The 23,734-nt window shown below is 43.0% G+C and overlaps 1 protein-coding gene across 12 annotated transcripts in view; it reads left to right on the top strand.

The window, feature by feature from the left end:
* c2cd5 (C2 calcium dependent domain containing 5) overlaps positions 1-23,734 on the top strand; it is a 126,551-nt gene that overhangs the window by 9,095 nt on the left and 93,722 nt on the right. For all 12 annotated transcript variants that reach the window (XR_011955273.1, XM_072562278.1, XM_072562276.1 and 9 more), the window contains exons 3-7: positions 4,335-4,421; positions 10,623-10,794; positions 19,188-19,283; positions 19,872-20,027; positions 21,419-21,620. Coding sequence is in view for 11 of the 12 variants with exons in the window: in XM_072562278.1 (XP_072418379.1) it covers positions 4,335-4,421; positions 10,623-10,794; positions 19,188-19,283; positions 19,872-20,027; positions 21,419-21,620 (713 nt within the window). In the remaining variant the exon portion in view is untranslated. The remainder of the gene's footprint in view (positions 1-4,334; positions 4,422-10,622; positions 10,795-19,187; positions 19,284-19,871; positions 20,028-21,418; positions 21,621-23,734) is intronic.

The raw sequence follows: 23,734 nt of genomic DNA, 5'->3' as shown, positions 1-23,734 counted from the left end.
TTATTGTATCCGTTGCTCCCGATGTGGTCTCCTCTACATTGGGGAGACTGGGCGCCTCCTAGCAGAGCGCTTTAGGGAACATCTCCAAGACACCCGCACCAATCAACCAAACCGCCCCGTGGCCCAACATTTCAACTCCCCCTCCCACTCTGCCGAGGACATGGAGTTCCTGGGCCTCCTTCACCGCCGCTCCCTCACCACCCGACGCCTGGAGGAAGAACGCCTCATCTTCCGCCTCGGAACACTTCAACCCCAGGGCATCAATGTGGACTTCAACAGCTTCCTCATTTCCCCTTCCCCCACCTCATCCTAGTTTCAAACTTCCAGCTCAGTTACTGTCTCCTTGACTTGTCCGACCTGCCTATCTTCTTTTCTACCTATCCACTCCACCCTCTCCTCCTTGACCTATCACCTTCATCCCCTCCCCCACTCACCCATTGTACTCTATGCTACTTTCTCCCCACCCCCACCCTCCTCTAGCTTATCTCTCCATGCTTCAGGCTCACTGCCTTTATTCCTGATGAAGGGCTTTTGCCCGAAACGTTGATTTCGCTGCTCGTTGGATGCTGCATGAAAGTCAAGGCTGTTAGGTGTAGGGAATGCTGGATGACTAAAGAAATTGAGGTTTTGGTCAAGAAAAAGAAGGAAACATATGCCTGGTATCGAGCAGAGATAGAGTGAATTCTTAGAAGAGAAAGGCAGTAGGAGTATACTTAAGAGGGAAATCAGGAGAGCAGAAAGGAGTGTGAGATAGCTTTGGCAAAAAAGGGATAGGAGATAACTTTGGCAAATATTATAAAGGAGAATCCAAAGTGATTCTACAAATATTTTAAGGACAAAAGGATAACTAGGGAGAGAATAGAGCTATCTAAATGTGGAGCTGCAGGAGAATGGGGATATACTAATCAAGTATTTTGCATCAGTGTTTACTGTGGAGAAGGTATGGACGATGTAGAACATGGAGAAGTAAATAGCGACATGTTGAAAAATGCCCACATTACAGAAGAGGTGGTGCTGGATGTCTTAAAACATATAAAGGTGGGATCTGGTAAGCCGAATCCTAGAATTCTGTGGCAAGCTAGGGAAGTGATTGCTGGGCTCCTTGCTGAGATATTTGTATCATCGATAGTCACAGGTGCGGTGCCGGAAGACTGGAGGTTGGAGAACATGGTGCCGTTATTTAAAAAAGACAGTAAGGAAGAGCCAGGGAACTTTAGACCGATGAGCCTGACATTGATGGTGGGCAAATTGTTGGAAGGAAGCCCGAGGGTCAGGATTTACATGTATTTGGAAAGATCAGGACTGATTGAGGATAGTCAATGTAGCATTATGCATGGGAAAATAGTGTCTCACTGACTTGATAAAGTTTTTTGAAAAAGTCATGGAGAGGATTGATAAGGGCAGAGTAGTGGATGTGATCTATATGGACTTCAGTAAGGTGTTTGACAAAGTTCTTCACGGTAGGCTGGTGAGCAAAGTTAGATCTCGTGGAATACAGGGAGAAGTAACCATTTGCATACAGAACTGGCTTGAAGATAGGAGACAGAGGGTGGTGGTGGAGGGTTGCTTTTCGGACTGGAGGTCTGTGGCCAACGGTGTGCCACAAGGATCAGTGCTGGGTCCACTGCTTTTGGTCATTTATATAAATGATTTGGATGTAAATACAGGAGGTAATGTTCGTAAGTTTGCAGATGACACCAAAATTGGAGGTGTGAAGACGGTTGCCTCAGAGTACAACTAGACCTTGATCAGATGGGCCGATGGGCCGAGGAATGACAGATGGAGTTTAATTTCAATAATTGTGATATGCTGCATTTTGGAAAGGCAAATCAAGGCAGAACTTATAATAGTAAGGTCCTGAGGAGCGTTGCTGAACAAAGAGACCTTGGAGGTTCATAGTTCCTTGAAATTGGAGTCGCAGGTAGGTCGGGTAGTGAAGAAGGCATTTGGTAAATTTCCCTTTATTGGTCAGAGCATTGAGTATAGGAGTTGGGAAGTCCTGTTGCGGCTGTTTTGGGTATTGGTTGGGCCAAATTTGGAATATTATGTTCAATTCTGGCCTCCCTGCTAAAGGCAGGATGTTGTGAAACTTGAAAGGGTTCAGAAAAGATTTACAAGGGTGTTGCCAGAGTTGGAGGGTGTGAGCTGTATGGAGAGGCTGAGTAGCTTGGGGCTAGTTTCCCTAGAGCGTCAGAGGCTGAGAGGTTAATAAAATCATGAGGGGCATGGATAGAGTAAATTTCCCTGGGTGGGGGAGTCTAAAACTAGAGGACATAGCTTTAAGGTGAGAGGGGAAAGATTTAAAAGGGATGTAAGGGGCAAAGTTTTACACAGAGGGTGGTGCGTGGATGGAATGGGCTGCCAAAGGAAGTGGTGGAAGCTGGTATGATTACAATATTTAAAAGGCATTTGGATGGGTATATTATTAGGAAGGATTTAGAGGGATATAGGCCAAATGCTGGCAAATGAGACTGGATTTATTTAGGATATCTGGTAATGGTCGAGTTGGACTGAAGAGTCTGTTTCTATGCTGCACACCTCTTTGACTCTATAACTCCTCCACATACTAAATTGTTTATCTGACATCCTGTTTTGAGATTTCTTCCAGAGGGAATTCATGTTCTTTGGTACTAGCACTAACTATGTGCTCTTGTTGCTGACTCCTTAGTAAGTGTCTGATGTTGAGGAACACCATTCACAACTTTGATGTCATGTTTGATTCCATGACTAATTTCTTAGCATATATCTGAGGCACATTCACAGCCTCCACTCAATCAGCTGCTGAAAATCTATTTTGTTTAACCTAGACTTGACTATTGTCACAAAGCTAGTCCCTTCTATTTCTAGAAGCTGCTCCTTGGCTCAAGGAGACTCTGTCCTTGATATTTTCAGAGGGGCAATAAAACGGGCTGGGCTGCAATCAGTCTGGTTTAGTACGGAGATGAAAAGGATTTTGAGAGGCCTTTTGTTTATATGTAAACAGATGAGACTTCAGGTCAAAGTGGTCATGTTTTAGAAGTGACCTGTATAATGAAAGGGGAGTGGTCAGCTCTTTAGCTGAGCTGTTTTTAGTTCAGGTTTTGAACTGGGAAGTTCAACAGGGAGCTGTGTGCTCACACTCTCTTTCTGCCTTTCAACTTCAACCTGTAAGCATGTGTTCTATGCCTACAGGTTTTTAAAGGAAGTTTGCTTGTTAGGATTGTTGTGCATATTTGGAACAGCATAATTAAGTCTAGCTAGATAGGCTGAGTTCTACAGGGGTTCTTTATTCCGTTCTTTGTGTTTCATCGTGTAATTTTGTGAATACATTTTTTGTCGTTTTAAAGTCAACCTAGCTATTTTACTCCAGGTAATTTTCACTGGACACTTTACCAAAACAAATTGCAAAGTTAGATCTAATGCTGCCTGCTTAAGAATGTTTTGAGTAGTATGGTCTAGTCCATAACACTATTACTTCACTCTGCATACTAACTTTTTATACCTTTTAACCTCCTTAAACTTGACAAGATAAAAGGCTTTATAACCCTAATCCTAAGTCCCATTCAATCATTGCTTATGCTGTCAATGAGTTTTGGCACCTAGTCTGGCAGCAACTCAACGTTAACATTCAAATCCCTGGTTTTCAAATGCCTCTTTTGCTTCCCTATCCTTTATAACTGTGACATTCTCCAGTTCTACAACCATCTGGAATCACGATGCTCTTCCAATTTTAGCCACTTGCACATCTCCTCTGAATCACTTCACTGTGGGTGGCTACCCCCTCAGTTTGACAAGATCCTGCACTCTGGAAATCCACTCTTGATTTTCTGAACCTTTCTTCCTCAGATGTTCCTTAAAACCTACATCTTTGATGGAACTCTTGTCCATTTGCCTTAATATCTCTAAATGTGACTCGACATCATAACTTTTGTCTGTGAAAGTGTGATATGAATGAAAGTTTGTTTTTTTTTCCTTTAGATGCAAATATGGAGTAAGCCAGTGTTCTTCCATTGTCCCTGACCAAAATAAGGAAAAGCAAATTTTGATGGTCATTTATAATGTTTGAGAGACCAAGCTGTATGCAAATTTGTTCTGCAACTCTTTACATCACAAGAATTTTAATGTACTTTGTTGATTGTAAAATTTTTCAGGTCATTTTGAGCTTGAGGAAAGTTCTGAAGAAGGCATGAGGAGTTCAATTGTAAGCAGTTTATGTCAGAGTGTGGATGGAACATTAGTGCCTAAGGATAAAGCTGTGTTCCAAATCTTCCTCCTGCACTGATTAAAGAAAATGTTTGACAAAAAGGGTTAAAAGAATTGTAATACTCCCTGTAACCATTTTATTTTTTTTGCAGGTAAAATTTGGTAATACAACATTTAAGACTGATGTGTTCCCGAAATCACTCAACCCCCAGTGGAATTCAGAATGGTTTAAGTTTGAGGTAAGATTTCTAGCAACATCTGATATACCACAAGTTAAAGCAATATAAAATTTGACTGGAAAAGTTAAAATCATACAACTTGGACCAAATTGCCTAATTCTGCTCCTGTCGAGTCTGGTCCTCCATTCAATTAGATCATGCGTGATCTGTTCCTCTTTCACTCCACTTCCCTGTATTTTCACCATAACCTTTGATTCCCTTACTATTTAAAAGATTATCTTACAAGGAGAAAGGTCTCTCAGCCCCCAAAGAATATTATGTTTTATTCTGAGGAGGCGTTGTGGCCAGGCCTGAGGATTTGTTTCTGTTTCTCTCTGCACAGGTACTGCCAGACTGGCTGAGTTTCTCCAGCATTCTGTGTTTGTTGTTCTGTTTATTGAATTTACTTTGCAGGGCGTTGCACTAAGTTTATATTTCTTGCCTTTTTTTTCACAATATACTCTATTTATCTTCCTACACACAATTTTTCAACACTGTGGATAGTGCCCCTAAATTTGCAGGGTGGGCCAAAATGAGAGAGAAAAAACAAATGCTAAGCCTGCTCATTTCAAAGATGTATCTGTTGAATCTGAATAATCAGAAAATCTCTGGGCCATTTTTTAATGTTTACTCTGTTTTCTGAAGGGATGCATGTGTATTTATGAACTGAACTGATGACACTTGTGTGTCTGAGTGAAGATGCAGATGCAGTCCAGCAGATGTGTAATATACCAATTGCTAGTAAACTAAAGTGCAATTGACCACAGGGTCAAGCCTTGAAAATATCATCATTAATTACAGAGTCATAGAGATGTACAACATGGAAACAGACCCTTCGGTCCATGCCGACCAGATATCCCAACCCAATCTAGGCCCACCTGGCAACACCCGGCCCATATCCTCCACACCCTCCCTATTCATATAACCGTCCAAGTGCCTTTTGAATGTTGCAATTGTGCCAGCCTCCACCACTTCCTCTGGCAGCTCATTCCATACATGTACCACCCTCTGCGTGAAAAAGTTGCCCGTAGGTCTCTTTTACGTCTTTCCCCTCTCACCCTAAACCTCTAGTTCTGGATTAGAGTGGTGCTGGAAAAGCACAGCAGTTCAGGCAGCATCTGAGGAGCAGGAAAATCGACTTTTCGGGCAATGGTGGCACAGTGGTTAGCACTGCTGCCTCACAGCGCCAGAGACCTGGGTTCAATTCCCGCCTCAGGCAAGTGTCTGTGTGGAATTTGCACATTCTTCCTGTGTCTGTGTGGGTTTCCTCCAGATGCTTCGGTTTCCTCCCACAGTCCAAAAATGTGCAGGTTAGGTGAATTAGCCATGCTAAATTGCCTGTAGTGTTATGTGAAGGGGTAAATGTAGGGGAATGGGTCTGGGTCGGTGGACTTGTTGGGCCTAAGGGCCTGTTTCCACACTGTAGGTAATCTAATCTAATCAAAAGCCCTTCATTAGGAATAGAGGCAGAATACTTGAAGGGTGGAGAGATAAATGAAAGGAGAGTGGGGGTGGGGAGAAAGTAGCATAGAGTACAATAGTTTCAATTCCTGCGGTGGCAGAGGAGGGTGCCAGAATGGGAGGGTGGGTTGTTGGGGGGCGTGGACCTGACCAGGTAGTCACGGAAGGAATGCTCTTTGCCGAAGGCGGAAAGGGGTGGAGAGGGAAGTATATCCCTGGTGGTGGGGTCTTTTTGGAGGTGGCGGAAATGTCGTCGGATGATTTGGTTTATGCGAAGGATGGTAGGGTGGAAGGTGAGCACCAGGAGCGTTCTGTCCTTGTTACGGTTGGAGGGGTAGGGTCTGAGAGCGGAGGTGCGGGATGTGGGCGAGATGCAGTGGAGGGCATCTTTAACCATGTGGGAAGGGAAATTGCATTCTCTAAAGAAGGAGGCCATCTGGTGTGTTCTGTGGTGGAACTGGTCCTCCTGGGAGCAGATACAGCGGAGGCGGAGGAATTGGGAATACGGGATGGCATTTTTGCAGGAGGTAGGGTGGGAGGAGGTGTAATCCAGGTAGCTGTGGGAGTCAGTGGGTTTGTAAAAAAATGTCAGTGTCAAGTCGGTCGTCATTAATAGAGATGGAGAGGTCCAGGAAGGGGAGGGAGGTGTCAGAGATGGTCCAGGTAAATTTAAGGTCAGGGTGGAATGTTTTGGTGGAGTTGATGAATTGCTCAGCCTCCTCGCGGGAGCACGAGGTGGCGCCAATGCAGTCATCAATGTATCTGTTCCCAGGAGCCGCCTCCGCCGTTTCTGCTCCCAGGAGGACCAGTTCCACCACAGAACACACCAGATGGCCTCCTCCTTTAGAGACCGTAATTTCCTTTCCCACGTGGTTAAAGATGCCCTCCAACGCATCTCGTCTACATCCTGCACCTCTGTCCTCAGACCTCACCCCTCCAACCGTAACAAGGACAGAACCCCCCTGGTGCTCACCTTTCACCCTACCAATGTTCGCATAAACCAAATCATCCGCCGACATTTTCACCACTTCGAAACGGACCCCACCACCAGGGATATATTTCCCTCCCCACCCCTTTCCGCCTTCCGCAAAGACCGTTCCCTCCGTGACTACCTGGTCAGGTCCACGCCCCCCCAACAACCCACCCTCCCATCCTGGCACCTTCCCCTGCCACCGCAGGAATTGCAAAACCTGTGCCCACACCTCCTCCCTCACCTCCATCCAAGGCCCTACAGAGCCTGCCACATCCATCAAAGTTTTACCTGCACATCCACCAATGACATTTATTGTATCCGTTGCTCCCGATGCGGTCTCCTCCACATTGGGGAAGACTGGACACCTCCTAGCAGAGCGCTTTAGCGAACATCTCTGGGACACCCGCCCCAATCAATTACACCGCCCTGTGGCCCAACATTTCAACTCCCCCTCCCACTCTGCCGAGGACATGGAGGTCCTGGGCCTCCTTCCCTGCAGCTCCCTCACCACCTGATGCCTGGAGGAAGAACGCCTCATCTTACGCCTTGGAACACTTCAACCCCGGGGCATCAATGTGAACTTTACCAGTTTCCTCATTTCCCCTTCCCCCACCTCACCCCAGTTCCAAACTTCCAACTCAACACTGTCCCCATGACATGTCCTATCTGCCTATCTTCCTTTCCACCTATCCACTCCACCCTCCTCTCTGACCAATCACCTTCATCCCACCCCCATTCACCCATTGTATTCTTTGCTACCTTTCCCCACCCTCCTCCCTGACCTATCACCTTCATCCCCACCCCCCACTCACCTATTGTACTCTATGCTAATTTCTCCCCACCCCCACCCCCACCCCCACCCTCTTCTCAGTTATCTCTCCACCCTTTGGGCACTCTGCCTCTATTCGTGATGAGGGGCTTTTGCCCGAAACGTCAAATTTCCTGCTCCTCAGATGTTGCCTGAACTGCTGTACTTTTCCAGCACCACTCTAATCCAGAATCTGGTTTCCAGCATCTGCAGTCATTGTTTTTTCCTCTAGTTCTGGACTCCTCGACCCCAGGGAAAAGACTTTGCCTATTTACCCTATCCATGTCCCTCATAATTTTATAAACCTCTATAAGGTCACCCCTCAGCCTCCGACGCTCAAGGGAAAACAGCCCCAGCCTGTTCAGCCTCTCCCAACATCCTTGTAAATCTTTTCTGAACCCTTTCAAGTTTCACAATATCTTTCCAATAGGAAGGAGACCAGAATTGCACGCAATATTCCAACAGTGGCCTAACCAGTGTCCTGTACAACCGCAACATCACCTCCCAACCCCTGTACTCAATACTCTGACCAATAAAAGAAAGCATTCCAAACGCCTTCTTCACTATTTTATCTACCTGCGATTCCACTTTCAAGGAGCTATGAACCTGCAGTCCAAGGTCTCTTTGTTCAGCAACACTCCCTAGGACCTTACCATTAAGTGTATAAGTCCTGCTAAGATTTGCTTTCCCAAAATGCAGCACCTCGCATTTATCTAAATTAAACTCCATCTGCCACTTCTTAGCCCATTGGCCCATCTAATCAAGATCCTGTTGTAATATGAGGTAACCCTCTTTGCTGTTCACTATACCTCCAGTTTTGGTGTAATCTGCAAACTTACTAACTGTACCTCTTATGCTAGTTAGTTGACATAAGCTGCAGCAGCTCTTAACAAGCTCACCTGAGGTCAAGGGTTGTTAAAATCCAGGGAAAGCAAATCTTCGGATAAATGGAGATCATCAACCATGGCAGATGGTCAAAATGAGCAGCCATTGAAGACCGGATAGTTTCAAGGCTTGATTACACTGGCTGATGTAGTTAGGTCCAGAACAGGCATCACCTGTTCAACAACTGGAGGTTGAGGCAGGGCAGGCTGGCATTTTCAGTCTAATCCTCTGACAAGTCCTCATAAACCAGATCACTTACGATTCTAAAGTATAGGTAGACGTATGATGCATTACTATGCTTACAGTATTTTTGTAGTGCACCTTGTTTCAATGAAGAATAATTTGGGTAGAGCCTGTGTTGGGACTGCATTGTTGATATTCGGAATAAACCCAACAGTCCAGGGAAAGTAGGAATGAAAACCTACGTACAGATGTTCACTTTCTTTTTAAGCCCTGCACATTTGAGTTTGTGGATAGAAGAAAATAACAATGAAAGATTTCTGCAAAAACTTCTCAGGGATTTAATTCAATGAGTTTATTTCTGGTTCAGTGTCTGTTTTGAATTATTGGATTTTAGGGGCGGCACAGTGGCTCAGTGGTTAGCACTGCTGCCTCACAGCACCAGAGTCCCAGGTTCGGTTCCATTCTTGGGCGACTGTCTGTGTGGAGTTTGCACAATGTCTGCATGGGTTTCCTCCGGGTGCTCCGGTTTCCTCCCACAGTCCAAAGATGTGCAGGTCAGGTGAATTGGCCATACTAACTTGCCCATCGTGTTAGGTGCATTAGCCAGATGGAAATGGGTCCGGGTGGGTTACTCTTCAGAGGGTCAGTGTGGACTTGTTGGGCGGAATCTTTAAAAGAAGTTTTAAAAAAAAAATCTTGAGTCTTCATGCAGTTCTGACTGGTCGCTGATGCAAATAGATTGAAACTAATCGTCTGCAAGGAGTTTTATTGCATGAGTATGTAACAAAAGCAGGTACTAGTATCTCTGGCGTAGCCAGTGTGTGAGAGGGACTGTGTTATAGGGACTGTATTCTCCAATCAAATATAGAACCTGTCATTCTGCTAACTAAAACTGTTTCCCTTTGAAGCCAAAATGTCCTAATTGCTATGTAAGCAGGTCCAAGATCAGTTGATATTAGGTATAAGGGCACATTTCTTCCTTTTATGATGTGGTTTGTGAAGTTTCAGTTGTTTGAGAGATTTTGGCATCTTATCCAAATGCACACGTTTGTTTCCTCAAATTTTATACTCTTTTAGCAGAGCAGAGGGAATATTAATCTTTTCTAGCTCTACTATGCTATCTCACCTAGCAGCTCTTGATAATAAAACTCGTTTCCCAATGGTGTTGTTCAAGAGCTCGTTATGGATTTTCATGACGCTTCCCATTAGCATTATACTTGTCATCTGATATTTCTACCTGTGAATTAGTGTGCCTTTTACCCCTTCCCCTCCTAGCTCCCATTTTACTTTGCCCGCTACTATGCAAGCTCTCCTTTCAGTTTCATTTCCTGCTGCTGAATGGTTCAAGCCATCAGCTAACCATTTGAAACCCAATTGCATAGTGATGCCTTGTCTCTCAAAGACTCTGCAAACACTTCTTTTGGTGATTTCTATAAATGGAAATCAGGTTGGAGGATATATTCCCTGTCTTTCAAAGTTTAGCCATCTACAGCCACCTCCCTAATTACTTCACATGAATCATGAGTGAGTTAAAATCAAGGACATTCTGAGTGGAGTGACTAAAATGAGCTTAATGGATTTAATAATTTGTAATTACCTGGTGGCTGTGAAGATGCTCAACTTCAACAGAGCAGCAAAGCATTACATTCATGGTATAATTCATTCATTGCATGATATAATGCTTCTGTCCTGACAGCAGACTTCTGATGAACAATGCCACAGATGCTCAACGCAGGGTGAGGGTATGAGAATGAATCGGATTTTATAACTACCGTATAAATTTAATTGAGAGCACATCAGTTTATGAATATCACGTAGAGCAGAATTTACTGCCCATAAAACCTGATCGTAGGACATGGTTCAATCTCTCTTTCTGTGATTCAATTATAAATACCTTGAAATGTGCTTACAGGTTGATGATGAAGACTTGCAAGATGAACCACTACAAATCACCGTTCTGGACCATGATACTTACAGTGCTAATGATGCTATTGGGAAAGTATATATCGATATTGACCCATTATTATCAAATGAAGCTGCAGCCATTTTATCTGGCTGGTTTCCAATCTATGACACTATTCATGGTGAGTATGATTTTTCATGAATTATGACCCGAGTTTCATTGGTGTTATATTTTTCTGACACTCTTTTAATATTGTCCATTGCAGGCTAAATTTCCTGATTTTGCATTAGTATAAATGATCTGTAACACTATACTTCTTAAGTGCCTGCATCATAAACATGATCTCAGGACAGACCTTCCTGGAACCTACTTACGTAGAGAATACAGAACATCGAACAGTACAGCACAGTACAGGCCTTTCAGCTCTCGATGTTGTGCTGGCCTTCTATCCTACTCTAAGATCAGACTAACCTACATACCCTTAATTGTATTAACTTCCATGTGCCTATCCAAGAATCACTCAAATGTCCCTAAAGTATCAGACTCTACTACCATTGCTGGCAGTGCATTCCACGCACCCACCACTTTGTGTAAAGAACCTATCTCCCCTAAACCTTCTTCCAATCACCTTAAAATTATGCCCACTTGTGATAGACATTTCCACCACGGGATAAAGCCTCTCGCTATCCACTCTCTATGCCTGTCAACATCCTTCTTCTCTCCAATGAGGTCCCTCAACCTTTCTTCAAAAGAAATGCCCTCCGGTCCAGGCAGTATCCTGATCAATCTCCTTTGCATCCTCTCCAAAGCTTCCACATCCTTCCCAGAACATAACACAATATTCCAAGTGTGGTCTAACCAGGGCTCTGTTGAGCTGCAGCATAACCTCATGGCTCTTAAACTGATTGCTCCTGCTAATGAAAGCCAACATACCATACGCCGCCTTAACAACCCTATCAACATGGTTGGCAGCTTTAAGGGATCTATGGATATGGACCGCAAGATCTTTCTGTTCCTCCACACTGCGAAGAATCTTGCCTTTAACCCTGTATTATGAATTCAAATTCAATTTTCCAAAATGAATGACTTTGCACTTTTCCAAGTTGAACTCTATCTGCCACTTATTAGCCCATTTCCTAATCCTGTCAATGTCCAGTTGCAGCCTACAACAGCCCTTCACACTATGCACAACTCCACCAACCTTTGTGTTATTGGCAAGCTTACTAATCCACCCTTCGACCTCCTCATCCAAGTCATTTATAAAAAATCACAAAGAGCAGAGATCCCAGAACCCAGCCTTGTAGTACACCACTGATCACCAAACTCCAGGCTGAATACCACCACCCTCTGTCTTTGTGGGCCAGCCAATTCTGTAACCAGACAGACAGATTTCCTTGTATCCCATGCCTCCTTACTTTCTGAATGAGCCTACCATGGGGAGCCTTATCAAATGTGTTGCTAAAATCTATGTGCATCACATCCACTGCTCTACCTTCATCAATGTGTTTTGTCACATCCTCAACCAGATTTGTGAGGCATGACCTGCCCCTCACAAAGCATGCTGACAATTTCTAATCAAACTATGGTTTTCCAAGTACTCATAAATCCTGTCTCTCAGAAACCTCTCTAATAATTTGCCCACCACTGATATAAGTCTGACTGGTCCGTAATTCGCAGGATTTTTGAACAAGGGAATAACATTTGCCACCCTCCAATTATCTGGCACTACTCCAGTGGAAAATGAGGATGCAAAGATCATTACGAAAAGCATAACAATCTCTTCCCTTGCTTCCTGTCGTACCTAGGGTATCTCTTGTCCGGCCCAGGGGATTTATCTATCCTTATGTTTATCAAAAATTTGAGCAGATCCTCCTTCCAGACATCAACCTGTTCGAGCATATCAGTCTGTCCTCAGAAACCTCAATGTCCCTCTCAGTGGTGAATACTGAAGCAAAGTATTCATTAAGGACCTCCCCTACTTCCTCCAACTGAAGGCACAAGTTTCCTCCACTGCCCCTGATTGGCCCTACCCTCACTCTGGCCATCCTCTTGTCCCTTCTTCTTGTTTTTTGTCGAATGCTTTCGGATTTTCCTTAATCCTACTCACTAAAGATTTTTCATACCCTCTTCTAGCTTTAAGTCCATTCTACAGTTCCTTCCTGGCTACCATGTAATCCTGTAGAGCCCTGTCTAATCCTTGCCTCCTCAACCTTAAGTAAGCTCCCTTCTTCCTCTTGACTCGATGTTCCACATCCCTTGTCACCCAAGGTTCCTTCACCCGACCATCCCTTTCTTGCCTCAATGGGACAAACCTGTCCAGCGCTATCACCAGGTGCTTCCTAAACAACCTCCACATTTCAGTTGTGTATTTCCCTGAGAACATCTGTTCCCAGTCTCGCTGCCCAGTTCCTGCCTAATAGTATTGTATTTCCCCTCCCCTAGTTAAATAATTTCACATACTGACTGCTCTTATTGCCCTCAATGAGAATAGTAAAGGTCATGGAGTTGTGATCACTACCACCGAAGTGCTCTCCCACTGAGAGATCTGGCACCTGGCCTGGTTCCTTGCCAAGCATCCAATCCAATATGGCCTCCCCTCTAGTTAGCCTACATGTTACATCAGGAACCCTTCCTGGACACCCCTGATAAAAACTCTTTCATCCAAACTATTTCAACTAAGTAGGTTCCAATCGATATTAGGGAAGTTAAAGTCACCCATGACAATAACCCTGTTACTTCTGCACTTTTCCAAAACCTGCCTTCCAATCTGCTCCTCTGTGTTTCTGTTGCTATTGGGAGCTTTGTAGAAAACTCCCAATAAAGTGACTGCTCCTTTCCTGTTTCTGACTCCCACCCATACTGACTCTTTAGACTAACCCTCCTCAACGATCTCCCTTCCTGCAACTGTGATACTGTCCCTGATTAACAATGCCACTCCATCACCTCTTTTACCTTTCCTCCCATTCCTTTTGAAACACCTAAACCCTGGAACATCCAATATCCAAGTCTCCGTAACGGCCACTGCATCGTAATTTCAAGAACTGATCTATGCTCTGAGTTTGTCACTCTTATTCCTGACACTTCTTTCATTAAAATAGACACATTTCAATCCATCACACTGACTGCACCTTTTCCTGGTTAGCACTGACTGCCTCTCAGAACCAGGGACCCAGGTTCAATTCCAGCCTCTGGTGACTGTCTGTGTGGAGTTTGCACATTTTCCCAGTGTCTGCATGGGTTTTCTCTGGTTTCCTCCCACAGACCAAAGAGCTCAGGTTGGGTCAATTAGCCATGCTAAATTGCCCATAAGGGATGTGTAGGTTAAGTGCATTAGTCAGGGGCAAATATAGGATAGGGGAATGGGTAATGGTTGGGTTACTGTTCAGAAGGTCGGTGTGGACTTGTTGGGCCGAAGGGCAAGTTTCCACACTGTAGGAATTCTACTTCTGTGCCTATATCTCCTCACAGACTTTCTGCATGCTATATCTGGCTGTTCACTACCTACTCCACCATCTGATCTGTCGCTCAGGTTCCTGTCCCCCTTTCAATCCAGTTTAAACCCTCCTGAAGAGTTCTAGCAAATCTCCTGCCCAGGATATCGATGCCCCTCTAATTCAGGTGCAACCAATCCTTCTTGTGCAGGTCCCACCTTGCCCAGAAGATATCCCAATGCTCCTGAAGGTATCTGAAGCCCTCCCTCCTCCACCAGCCCTGCAGCCACGTGTTCATCTGCATTCCCTCTCTATTCCTCGCCTCACTACTATGTGGCAATGGTAGCAATCCTGAGATTGCAACTCTGCTCATCCTGCCTTCTAGTTTCCAGTCTAACTCCCTATATTCTTTTTTCAGGTCAGTTCTTCCTTGCTGCTGTCTGGTATCAAAAACAGAATTTCTGTTGCAGACATTTCGTCCCCTGTCTAGGTGACATCCTCAGTGCTTGGGAGCCTCCTGTGAAGTGCTTCTGTGATGTTTCCTCCGGCATTTATAGTGATTTGTATCTGCCGCTTCCAGTTGTCAGTTCCAGCTGTCCACTACATTGGCCAATATATTGGGTTCAGGTCGATGTGCTTGTTGATTGAATCTGTGGAGGAGTGCCATGCCTCTAGGAATTCCCTGGCTGTTCTCTGTTTGGCTTGTTCTATAATAGTAGTGTTGTCCCAGTCGAACTCACGTTGCTTGTCATCTGTGTGTGTGGCTACTAAAGGATAGCTGGTCATGCAGTTTCGTGGCTAGTTGGTGTTCGTGTATACGGATCGTTAACTGTCTTCCTGTTTGTCCGATGTAGTGTTTTTGTGCAGTAGTGTACAAAATCCCATGCAAGGACTGCACAAAACACTACATCGGACAAACAGGAAGACAGTTAACGATCCGTATACACGAACACCAACTAGCCACAAAACGACACGACCAGCTGTCCTTAAGTAGCCACACACTCCGATGACAAGCAACATGAATTCGACTGGGACAACACTACTATTATAGGACAAGCCAAACAGAGAACGGCCAGGGAATTCCTAGAGGCATGGCATTCATCCACAGATTCAATCAATAAGCACATCGACCTGGACCCAATATACTGACCACTGCAGCGGACAGCTGGAACTGACAACTGGAAGCGGCAGAGACAGGTCACTATAAATGCCGGAGGAAAGATCACAGAAGCGCTTCACAGGAGGCTCCCAAGCACTGAGGATGTCACCTAGACAGGGGATGAAACGTTTGCAAGACAAATTCCCAGCTCGGCGAACAGAACCACAACAACGAGCACCCGAGCTACAAATCTTCTCACAAACATTGAATTCCACCTTTACCCATTGAATGAAGGAATTCCTCTTCATCTCGATGTTAAACAGTCTGCCCCTTATTCTAAGAGTATGTCCCTTGGTTTTAGACTCCACAATCTGGGAAAACATCCATCCAATTTAACCCGTTGATTCCTGAATGTATTTTGTACGGTTGAATGAGATTGTTTTAGAATTAACACCTGATGAAGAGTCACTGGACTTGAAGTGTAAACTTTTCTGTCTCCACAGATGCAGGCAAACCTGCTGAGTTTCTCCAGCACTTTGTCTTTGGCTGAGGGTTACTAGTACAGAAGCATTCCCACTTAGTACAGGCTCTCTAACTCAAGCTTCTCTGAAAATGACAGATTCGGCTCCGTCAGTAAGACCAGATCATGTAACACTATTGTTCTTTGAAAAACATTGGGATGAGTGGTCTATTTGTTGCAACCTGATTTCCCATTTTAAGTACAGTGGCTAGAATGGTTTGCTGCCTGTGGGGATGGACTGGGAAACAGGAAGGCTATTTCCCAGCATTAGACTTCACATACGTTTCTTTGAGGACATGCATCTTTTAACTCCAGGTAACAGCAGCTTGTTTATTGGCTACCGCTGGTAACTTGTACATTATGCCTTATTAGTTGCCAAACTGGGGTGTTCCCTGCTTTCATTCCCACCAGTACGACTCTCCAAAAATTTCCACCTCGTGAAATCTGAGGGAATATATGAAGAAAGATTTCAGGATTTTAAATACTCGAAAATTCTGCGTTTGTTTTGTCTGGGCAACAAAGTTTACAAGCCACAGTGATTTGGAGAATGCTAATTTTTCAAAGTGAGAAAGTTTGACGACTTCAAGCAGTGTTGAAGGATAAGATTGGCAAAGGCTGCACTATATTGCTGACTTAGCATAATGTGTGGTTTTCATTTTGATAATGCTGCAAGTATCTACTGTGTGGACATTTGGAATTTGCAAGGTCTGGAAAATAGCCAAATGATAAAAGCTAAACTTGGAACCAGATTTGAACACAAATATTTCAATATGTTTATCACAATGACGTAGTACATTTGACTTCTGCATATAAAATGTGTTTGGGTGGAGTGTTTTCTTAAATTTGGGAAGTGGCTTGATGTTTCTTCCATAATGTACAACGTGTGTGTGTGAGATAAGTTCATATTTTACATACAGCTTGTAGATTTACACTCTGAATTTCTGTCATTACCCCATGTATTTTTTTAACCCTTCAATTCTTAGTGATTTTTACACCCTTTGGTCATCATATATTTGTTGTGAGTTTCATGGTGGCTTGTTTCAGACTTTTAATTACTGCTTATGACTTTAAGGGCTCTTTCATTACACTCACTCACCTCATAGGTAAATGCTGAAATGCATTGACAGTCCGTTGAGAATGTATGCAGTTTGCTCATGCAAACTTACTGCTTTGACATGGTTTTAGAATGACCAGTCATGTAACTCACTACCTTTGCATTAAAGGTGAGCTGAAGTTGTAATGAAAGAGAGGGCAGTTTGGCAGTTTTGAATAGTTTTTTTTTCATTCTGCCATGGAATGTATATATCGCTGGCTATACCAGCAGTTTTTTCCAAGCCAGGTTGCCCTTGAGAAGGTGGTGCTGAGCTGCCGCCTTGAACTGCTGCAGTTTTATGTAGGAAAACCCACAATGCTGTTAGGCGGAGATATCCAAGATTTTGACCCAGTGACATGAAAGAAATGGTATAATGCTTCCAAGTCAGAATGGTGAGTGACATGGAGAAGAATTTGCGGGTAGTTAGTTTAGTTTACTTACAGTGTGGAAACAAGCCCTTCGGCCCAACAAGTCCACACCGACCCGCTGAAGCGTAACCCACCCATACCCCTACATCTACCCCTTACCTAATACTACGGGCAACTTAGCATGGCCAATTCACCTGACCTGCACATCTTTGTGACTGTGGGAGGAAACCGGAGCACCCGGAGGAAACCCACGCAGACACGGGGAGAATGTGCAAACTCCACACAGTCAGTTGCCTGAGGCAGGAATTGAACCCAGGTCTCTGGTGCTGGGAGGCAGCAGTGCTAACCACTGTGCCACCGTGCCGCCCCTAGTATTGCATCCATGTACTTGCTGCCTTTGTCCTTCTTGATGATCATGGTTGGTACTTTGGAAGTTGCTTCCCAAAGAGCCTTGGTGAATATCTGCCATAAATCTTAATAATAGAGTGTCACTGCTGGAAGGAGTGCATGTTTATGGATATTCTGCCAGACTGGCTGCTTTGTCTTGAATGGTGTCAAGCTTCTTGCACGTTATCGGTGTTGCTGTTGTCCTGGAAAGTGGGCAGTATTTTATCACAATCCTGATTTGTGCTTTATGGATGGTGGATTGGCTCTGGGGAGTCGGGAAGTGGGTTACTCGCTGCAGGATTCCTAGCCTCTGGCCTGACCTATTAGTATGGCTCATCCAGTTTAGTCTGTAGTCAATGGTGAACCCACTAGAATATTGATAGTTGAGAATTCAGTAATGGTAATGTCATTGAATGGCATGGGGTGATGGTTGGCATCTCTGTTGTCTGAGATGGTCATTGCCGGTCATTTGCGTGGCATGTGTGACTTGCCAGTTGTCAGCCTAAACCTTGATTTGTTCCGGTCTTGCTCCATTTGGCTATGAACTGTTTTAGTATCTGAGTCATTGTGAATGGTGCTGAACATTGGGCAGCCATCCATGAATGTCCCCATCTCTGACTATGATGCAGGGAATGTCAGGGATGAAGCAGCTGAAGATGGTTGAGCATAGGCAGGCACTCTCACCTAACCTTGAAATTCCGCACTTTTGTCAGTGTTTGTTGAAATCAAGGATATAATAGGTTAGAAGTTGAGTGGCCCTCAGGGAACCCAGACTGAGTGTTGTTGAGCAGGTAAAGCAAGTGTATGTCTGTTAACAAAAGGTGGACAGAACCATTGGCAAAGGTCATTCAGGCCCATGGAACTTGGTCCATTGTTCATTGAAGTCATAGCTGACCTGTGTTTTAACACTCTTTATTTGCATGGTGACCTATAGCACTCAGCAAGATTGTTAAACAAAAGTCCTGTCAGTCTCAGCCTTGAATCATTCAGTTGCTGTCTTGTCAACAGCTTTTTGTTTTGGGGGAGTGGCGGAAAGTTCCAGATTTCTATGAAACTTTCTATGAAGGAGTATGTGCTGACATCATCCTTGAATGGTCAATCTCTATGTTCAAAGTTACGTTCCCTTGTTGTGGACTGTTCTACCAGAGGAAATAGATTTTTTCTCTGCCTGTCCTCTTGAGTCATTTAATCATCTTCCACACCTTTATGTTAAGTACGCAAGTTGACACAAACCTTTTCTATGCAACCTGCCCTGTAAGTTAGCACCTTTACCCCTTACATTCTACAAAAGAAGGCCTATCTGTGAGTAATATCCGATATGTAGTGTGTCGCATTTAGAGCATGTATTAGTATGTGCTGATTTATCATTAACTGATAAAATGACAATGAGGTATTGTTAATCTTTCAGTGTTGCATCAGCTGGGTTCTCTTTTTCTTACAATTTAAGTTAGTGGGAAAGGAATGAACTGAAATGAATAAAATGGCTCTCATAGTACTTTGAAATTTTGAAAGAACTATGCTAAGGTTTAGAGCGTGTTTGAGTTTCTTTCACTTTCATTGTGTTCAAAAATCCAAAAGAATTGTGCACTTGCAGCCAGGAGGCAATTTGTAAAGATGAGTCCATGTTTGACTCTGTTACTTTGTTGTCAAAAATGGGTGTTTTTGTTTTGAAACAGGTATCAGAGGGGAAATTAATGTTATGGTGAAAGTAGATCTTTTCAATGATTTGAACCGCTTCAGACAATCATCATGCGGGGTCAAGTTCTTCTGTAGTAAGTTTTTTTTTCAAAATCCTAAATTGTTTGTGTTTCAATGAATTCCAAACACATAATATGTATTGGCAATGCACTGATTGTCAGGTTAGTAAAACGTGAATGGTCAGTGAATATCTTTTGTTTTTTAAAAGTAAATCTGCAAAGAATTTAATTTCAGTAAAGCTGATATGTGTCATTGTCGGAGAATAGACACTTTCTGCACCCATTTTCAACATCAAGCTTTTTCAGCTCAGAAAGCCGATTAAAGTTCCATCTATTTCTATCAATATTGTAGAACTCCTGAGTGTATTTTATATTGTTGATATTTCCAGTTCTCATACCAGTGCTATTGCTGAAGCAATTTACTGCCAAGGTGTCAAGCTCTTTTCAATAGGCAGGTAGCTGCTATAATCTAGTTTGCGATAGCCAAAACACATTTCCTGTAAGATCCAAATACAACCAACCAAGACAGGAATTTTAATCTTCTTAGACTGGGTTGAAATCAGATCAGAAAATGGAAGATTTCAAATCATATTTTCACCGTAATGCTTTTTCAGAGCAACCTTTCTTTGCAAAGTAAGCTCTGAAGTATATGTTTCTCCACAGCAACATCCATTCCGAAATGCTACAAAGCAGTAACAATCCATGGGTTTGTTGAAGAATTGGTAGTGAACGAGGATCCAGAATACCAGTGGATTGATAGGATACGCACACCCAGGGCTTCAAATGAAGCCAGGCAGAGGCTAATATCACTAATGTCAGGTAAAAAAAAACTGATTTTTTTTTTGTAGACCGTACTTATTGATACAAGGCTTTTTGGTGATGCAATTGCAGTTGTAGTGAAAATGTGATTGTCAGAAATTATGTATTGTACTATGTGCAATATGTTCAGAAATGTTGTTATGGGGACAAATTGTCATTGTTAGTGAACCAACAATCCAAAATTGGGGAAAGTATAGATCGGAAGAACCGGCAACCGGGAACTTCACAAATCTGAGGTGGTTGGTAATATGCTGAGAGGCTGATAACTTCAATCACAAGATGGTATGAATTTAGGGTCTCTACAATATCAGTAATACAATTTGTTGAATTAATATTTGGCAAATTTCCAATTTTAAGATTATGAATTTTCATATAGACTAGAACTGAATTTCAGATATCCTTTTAAGAAGCTGACAAAAATATTTTTGAAATGGTCTTAGATATTAAAATTGTACTCACCTTATTCTTATCACGTGCTGTTCGATCTGTGTATTTCCACCCATTTATGTCTTATTTTAATTTCAAGTTTCTAGAATTTGAAGTTTACTTTTTAATTTGTAAGATTATGCCTGTTAATTTTGGCTGACTTGTTTATATATGTTTGATTAACCGTTGTTGATATGTGAAAAAACACCATCTGTGTATTCAGAATCAACAGTGCAAATGTGTGGAAGAAGATATCTAATCCTGCTGAGAGCGCACGCTTGTGTAAGGCAAAGTTAGTCCTACATCTTTGTCAAAATTCCAAATTGATTTGTTTGACATGATAAAACCGCAATTTTATTCCTGTCTCCACTTGTTAAACAAGCGGATTTCTTGCAAAGCAATTCGCAATGTCTTAGTGCTAAAGCAAAAATTCTACTCCGTGACCGAGTTTCCAATGTAGGTTACCATTTCCTCAAAATAAGTCTTTTAACAGTGATTTGACAATGGCATATATTACACAACGCATTACTGTAATGTTCCTTTTGAAACACTCTCTAATGTGCACTATAATTCATGTAATAGTCTATGTGCTTAGCTGAAAATGTTTTTGCATCATAGCTTATTACTGAATGTGTGAAACAGGATGCCTCATATTGCTGAGAAAGCACCTTCATATTGGGAAGGTTGGCTCTGCACCTTTGTCAAAATTCCATGTATTTTCTTATAGCTGTTTGTTCTGACCTGAAATTCGAGAAATTTGGTGCCAAAAATCATTTATTTAATTCTACATAGCCTTGCAGAAAGTTTAAACCTTTAGGAATATATGTAGATTGTAGGCCAATTTCTCAAAAGTTGCTGTGCCTGCAAAATCAATTTAATTTCTGCCACTCTGCTTGAACACGCAATCAAGTTTTTGTATTTGATACAAATCATGTTGAGTACCAATGGGTATTTGATTTTTACAGGAGAACTGCAACGAAAAATTGGCCTAAAGGTACTTGAGATGGGAGGCAATGCGGTAGTGGGCTACCTGCAGTGTTTTGACTTGGAAGGTGAATCTGGATTGGTGGTACGTGCAATTGGGACTGCATGTACACTTGATAAACTGAGTAATACAGTGACATCGCTCCTCCCACCATGTAGTTCCCCGTCCAAAGACCTGAAAGAGTAAGTATAAGGTTACAATTATCTGCAATCACTTCCTCTGCATTACTCAGTATTATGCATACCAGTTTCATATGCCAAATTATTAAGTAATGTGCAGAAAGATTTCTTGGGATTGCAAGTACACTAAAAGCACAATCTGTCAAGTACATGACAGAGAACATAGTTGTGGAAGTTAGACACAATTCATTAAAATGTAAATTGAGATAAAGAAAGTATGAGTAATCCCTGAAATCTTTGAGATTACAATGCTACACCTGACTCAGAATTTGAACCTTGTTATGCGTGGTATTTTAAAGCTAAAATAATCACTATAGGCTAATTGCATGTGCTGACCTTCCTACATATCTCTCGTCTTGTGACTGAGTAGTAGGATTTGCTACGTATTACATCCAGGACATGTTATTTTAGCTGCATAACCAGAAGTGCAACCCTTCATTAAATCCTATATCTATATATCTATGTATTTAGTATGTTTACTTAAATTTGAGTTAAATACCGCCATAATGTTGTAATAACATAGAGTCGTAGAGATGTACAGCACGGAACGGACCCTTCAGCCCAACCCGTCCATGCTGACCAATCTAGTCCCACCTGCCACCACCCGACCCATATCCCTCCAAACCCTTCCTACTCATATACCCATCCAAATGCCTTTTAAATGTTGCAATTGTACCAGCCTCCACCACTTCCTCTGGCAGCCCATTCAACACATGAATCACCCTCTGCGTGAAAAAGTTGCCCCTTAGGTCTCTTTTATCTCTTTCCTCTCTCACCCTAAACCTAAGCTCTCTAGTTCTGGACTTCCCCCACCCCAGGGAAAAGACTGTGTCTATTTATCCTATCTATATCCCTCATAATTTTGTAAACCTCTATAAGGTCACTGCTTAGCCTCCGATGCTCCAGGGAAAACAGCTCCAGCCTGTTCAGCCTCTCCCTATAGCTCAGATCCTCCAACCCTGGCAACATCCTTGGAAATTTTTTCTGAACCCTTTCAAGTTTCACAACATCTTTCTGATAGGAAGGAGACCAGAATTGCACACAATGGTTAGACCACTGTTGGAACAATGTCCTGTACAGCCGCAACATGACCTCCCAACTCCTGTACTCCATACACTGACCAATAAAGGAAAGCATACCAAACGCCGCCTTCACTATCCTATCTACCTGCGACTCCACTTTCAAGGAGCTATGAACCTGCACTCCAAGGTCTCTTTATTCAGCAACACTCCCTAGAACCTTACCATTAAGTGTATATTCCACAGTCACTAGGAATTCCAGTCACAGGTGTTGATGAATATTAGTGTAATGTTGCTGTTTGAGACAACCTACTCATGAACATTCACTACAGATTTTTGCAGCACAGATCCAAGTAGCCTGGCATTCTGGGGTTTTAAATTTAACCTTGACTCGGGATGCAGTGGTGATGTAACTTATTTTTTTTTCTATAGAATCTACAGAATTAATCCAGCTGTCCAGAATGATCAGAATATTGCTGTCCTTGGTATTTTTTATCCTGTTTTGAATTTCTCTGTTCCTGTAGAAGGCATTGACCTTTGCTTGGGTATCATTTTGTGATACTGACTGCTTCCTGGCCCAAAGGGGCACTGTTCATCTGTGAGCAGTAACAGCAATTTCATAGTTTCAGGATAGGGGCTAAATCTTTTTAGGATTGAGAGGAGAAGAAATTTCTTCATCCAGAGAGTGTTCAGCCTGTGGGATTGACTAACACAGAGTGGTTGAGTTAATACATTGCCTTTTCAAGAAGGAGATAGATACAACTCTTGTGACTAAAGGGGTCGAGGGATATTTGATTAGGTTGGGCTGGTGGGTGGAGGGAAATGAGGCTAATGAGCTCAATCAGCTAGGGTCATACTCAGTGGCAGTGCTGGCTTGTGGGTTGCATGGCCTACTCCGAAGTTCTATGTTCCTATGTCACTATTTGTGGTGGGGTCATCACAAGGTCCTTGTATCACAAGGTCCTGTCCATTATCAGCATTAATCACCTGCTGCTAACCCCTCCCTTTTTATAGTTGAGGAAGCTGAAACCAGTTGTATGAGTTTGCAACATCTCATCATGCACTTGCCTGACATCCACATACTTGACTATAACTGGT

This window comes from Chiloscyllium punctatum, chromosome 44 (genome assembly GCF_047496795.1).
Source record: "Chiloscyllium punctatum isolate Juve2018m chromosome 44, sChiPun1.3, whole genome shotgun sequence".
In the NCBI taxonomy this organism is placed as follows: Eukaryota; Metazoa; Chordata; class Chondrichthyes; order Orectolobiformes; family Hemiscylliidae; genus Chiloscyllium; species Chiloscyllium punctatum.
This window is presented reverse-complemented; position numbering and strand designations above follow the sequence as displayed.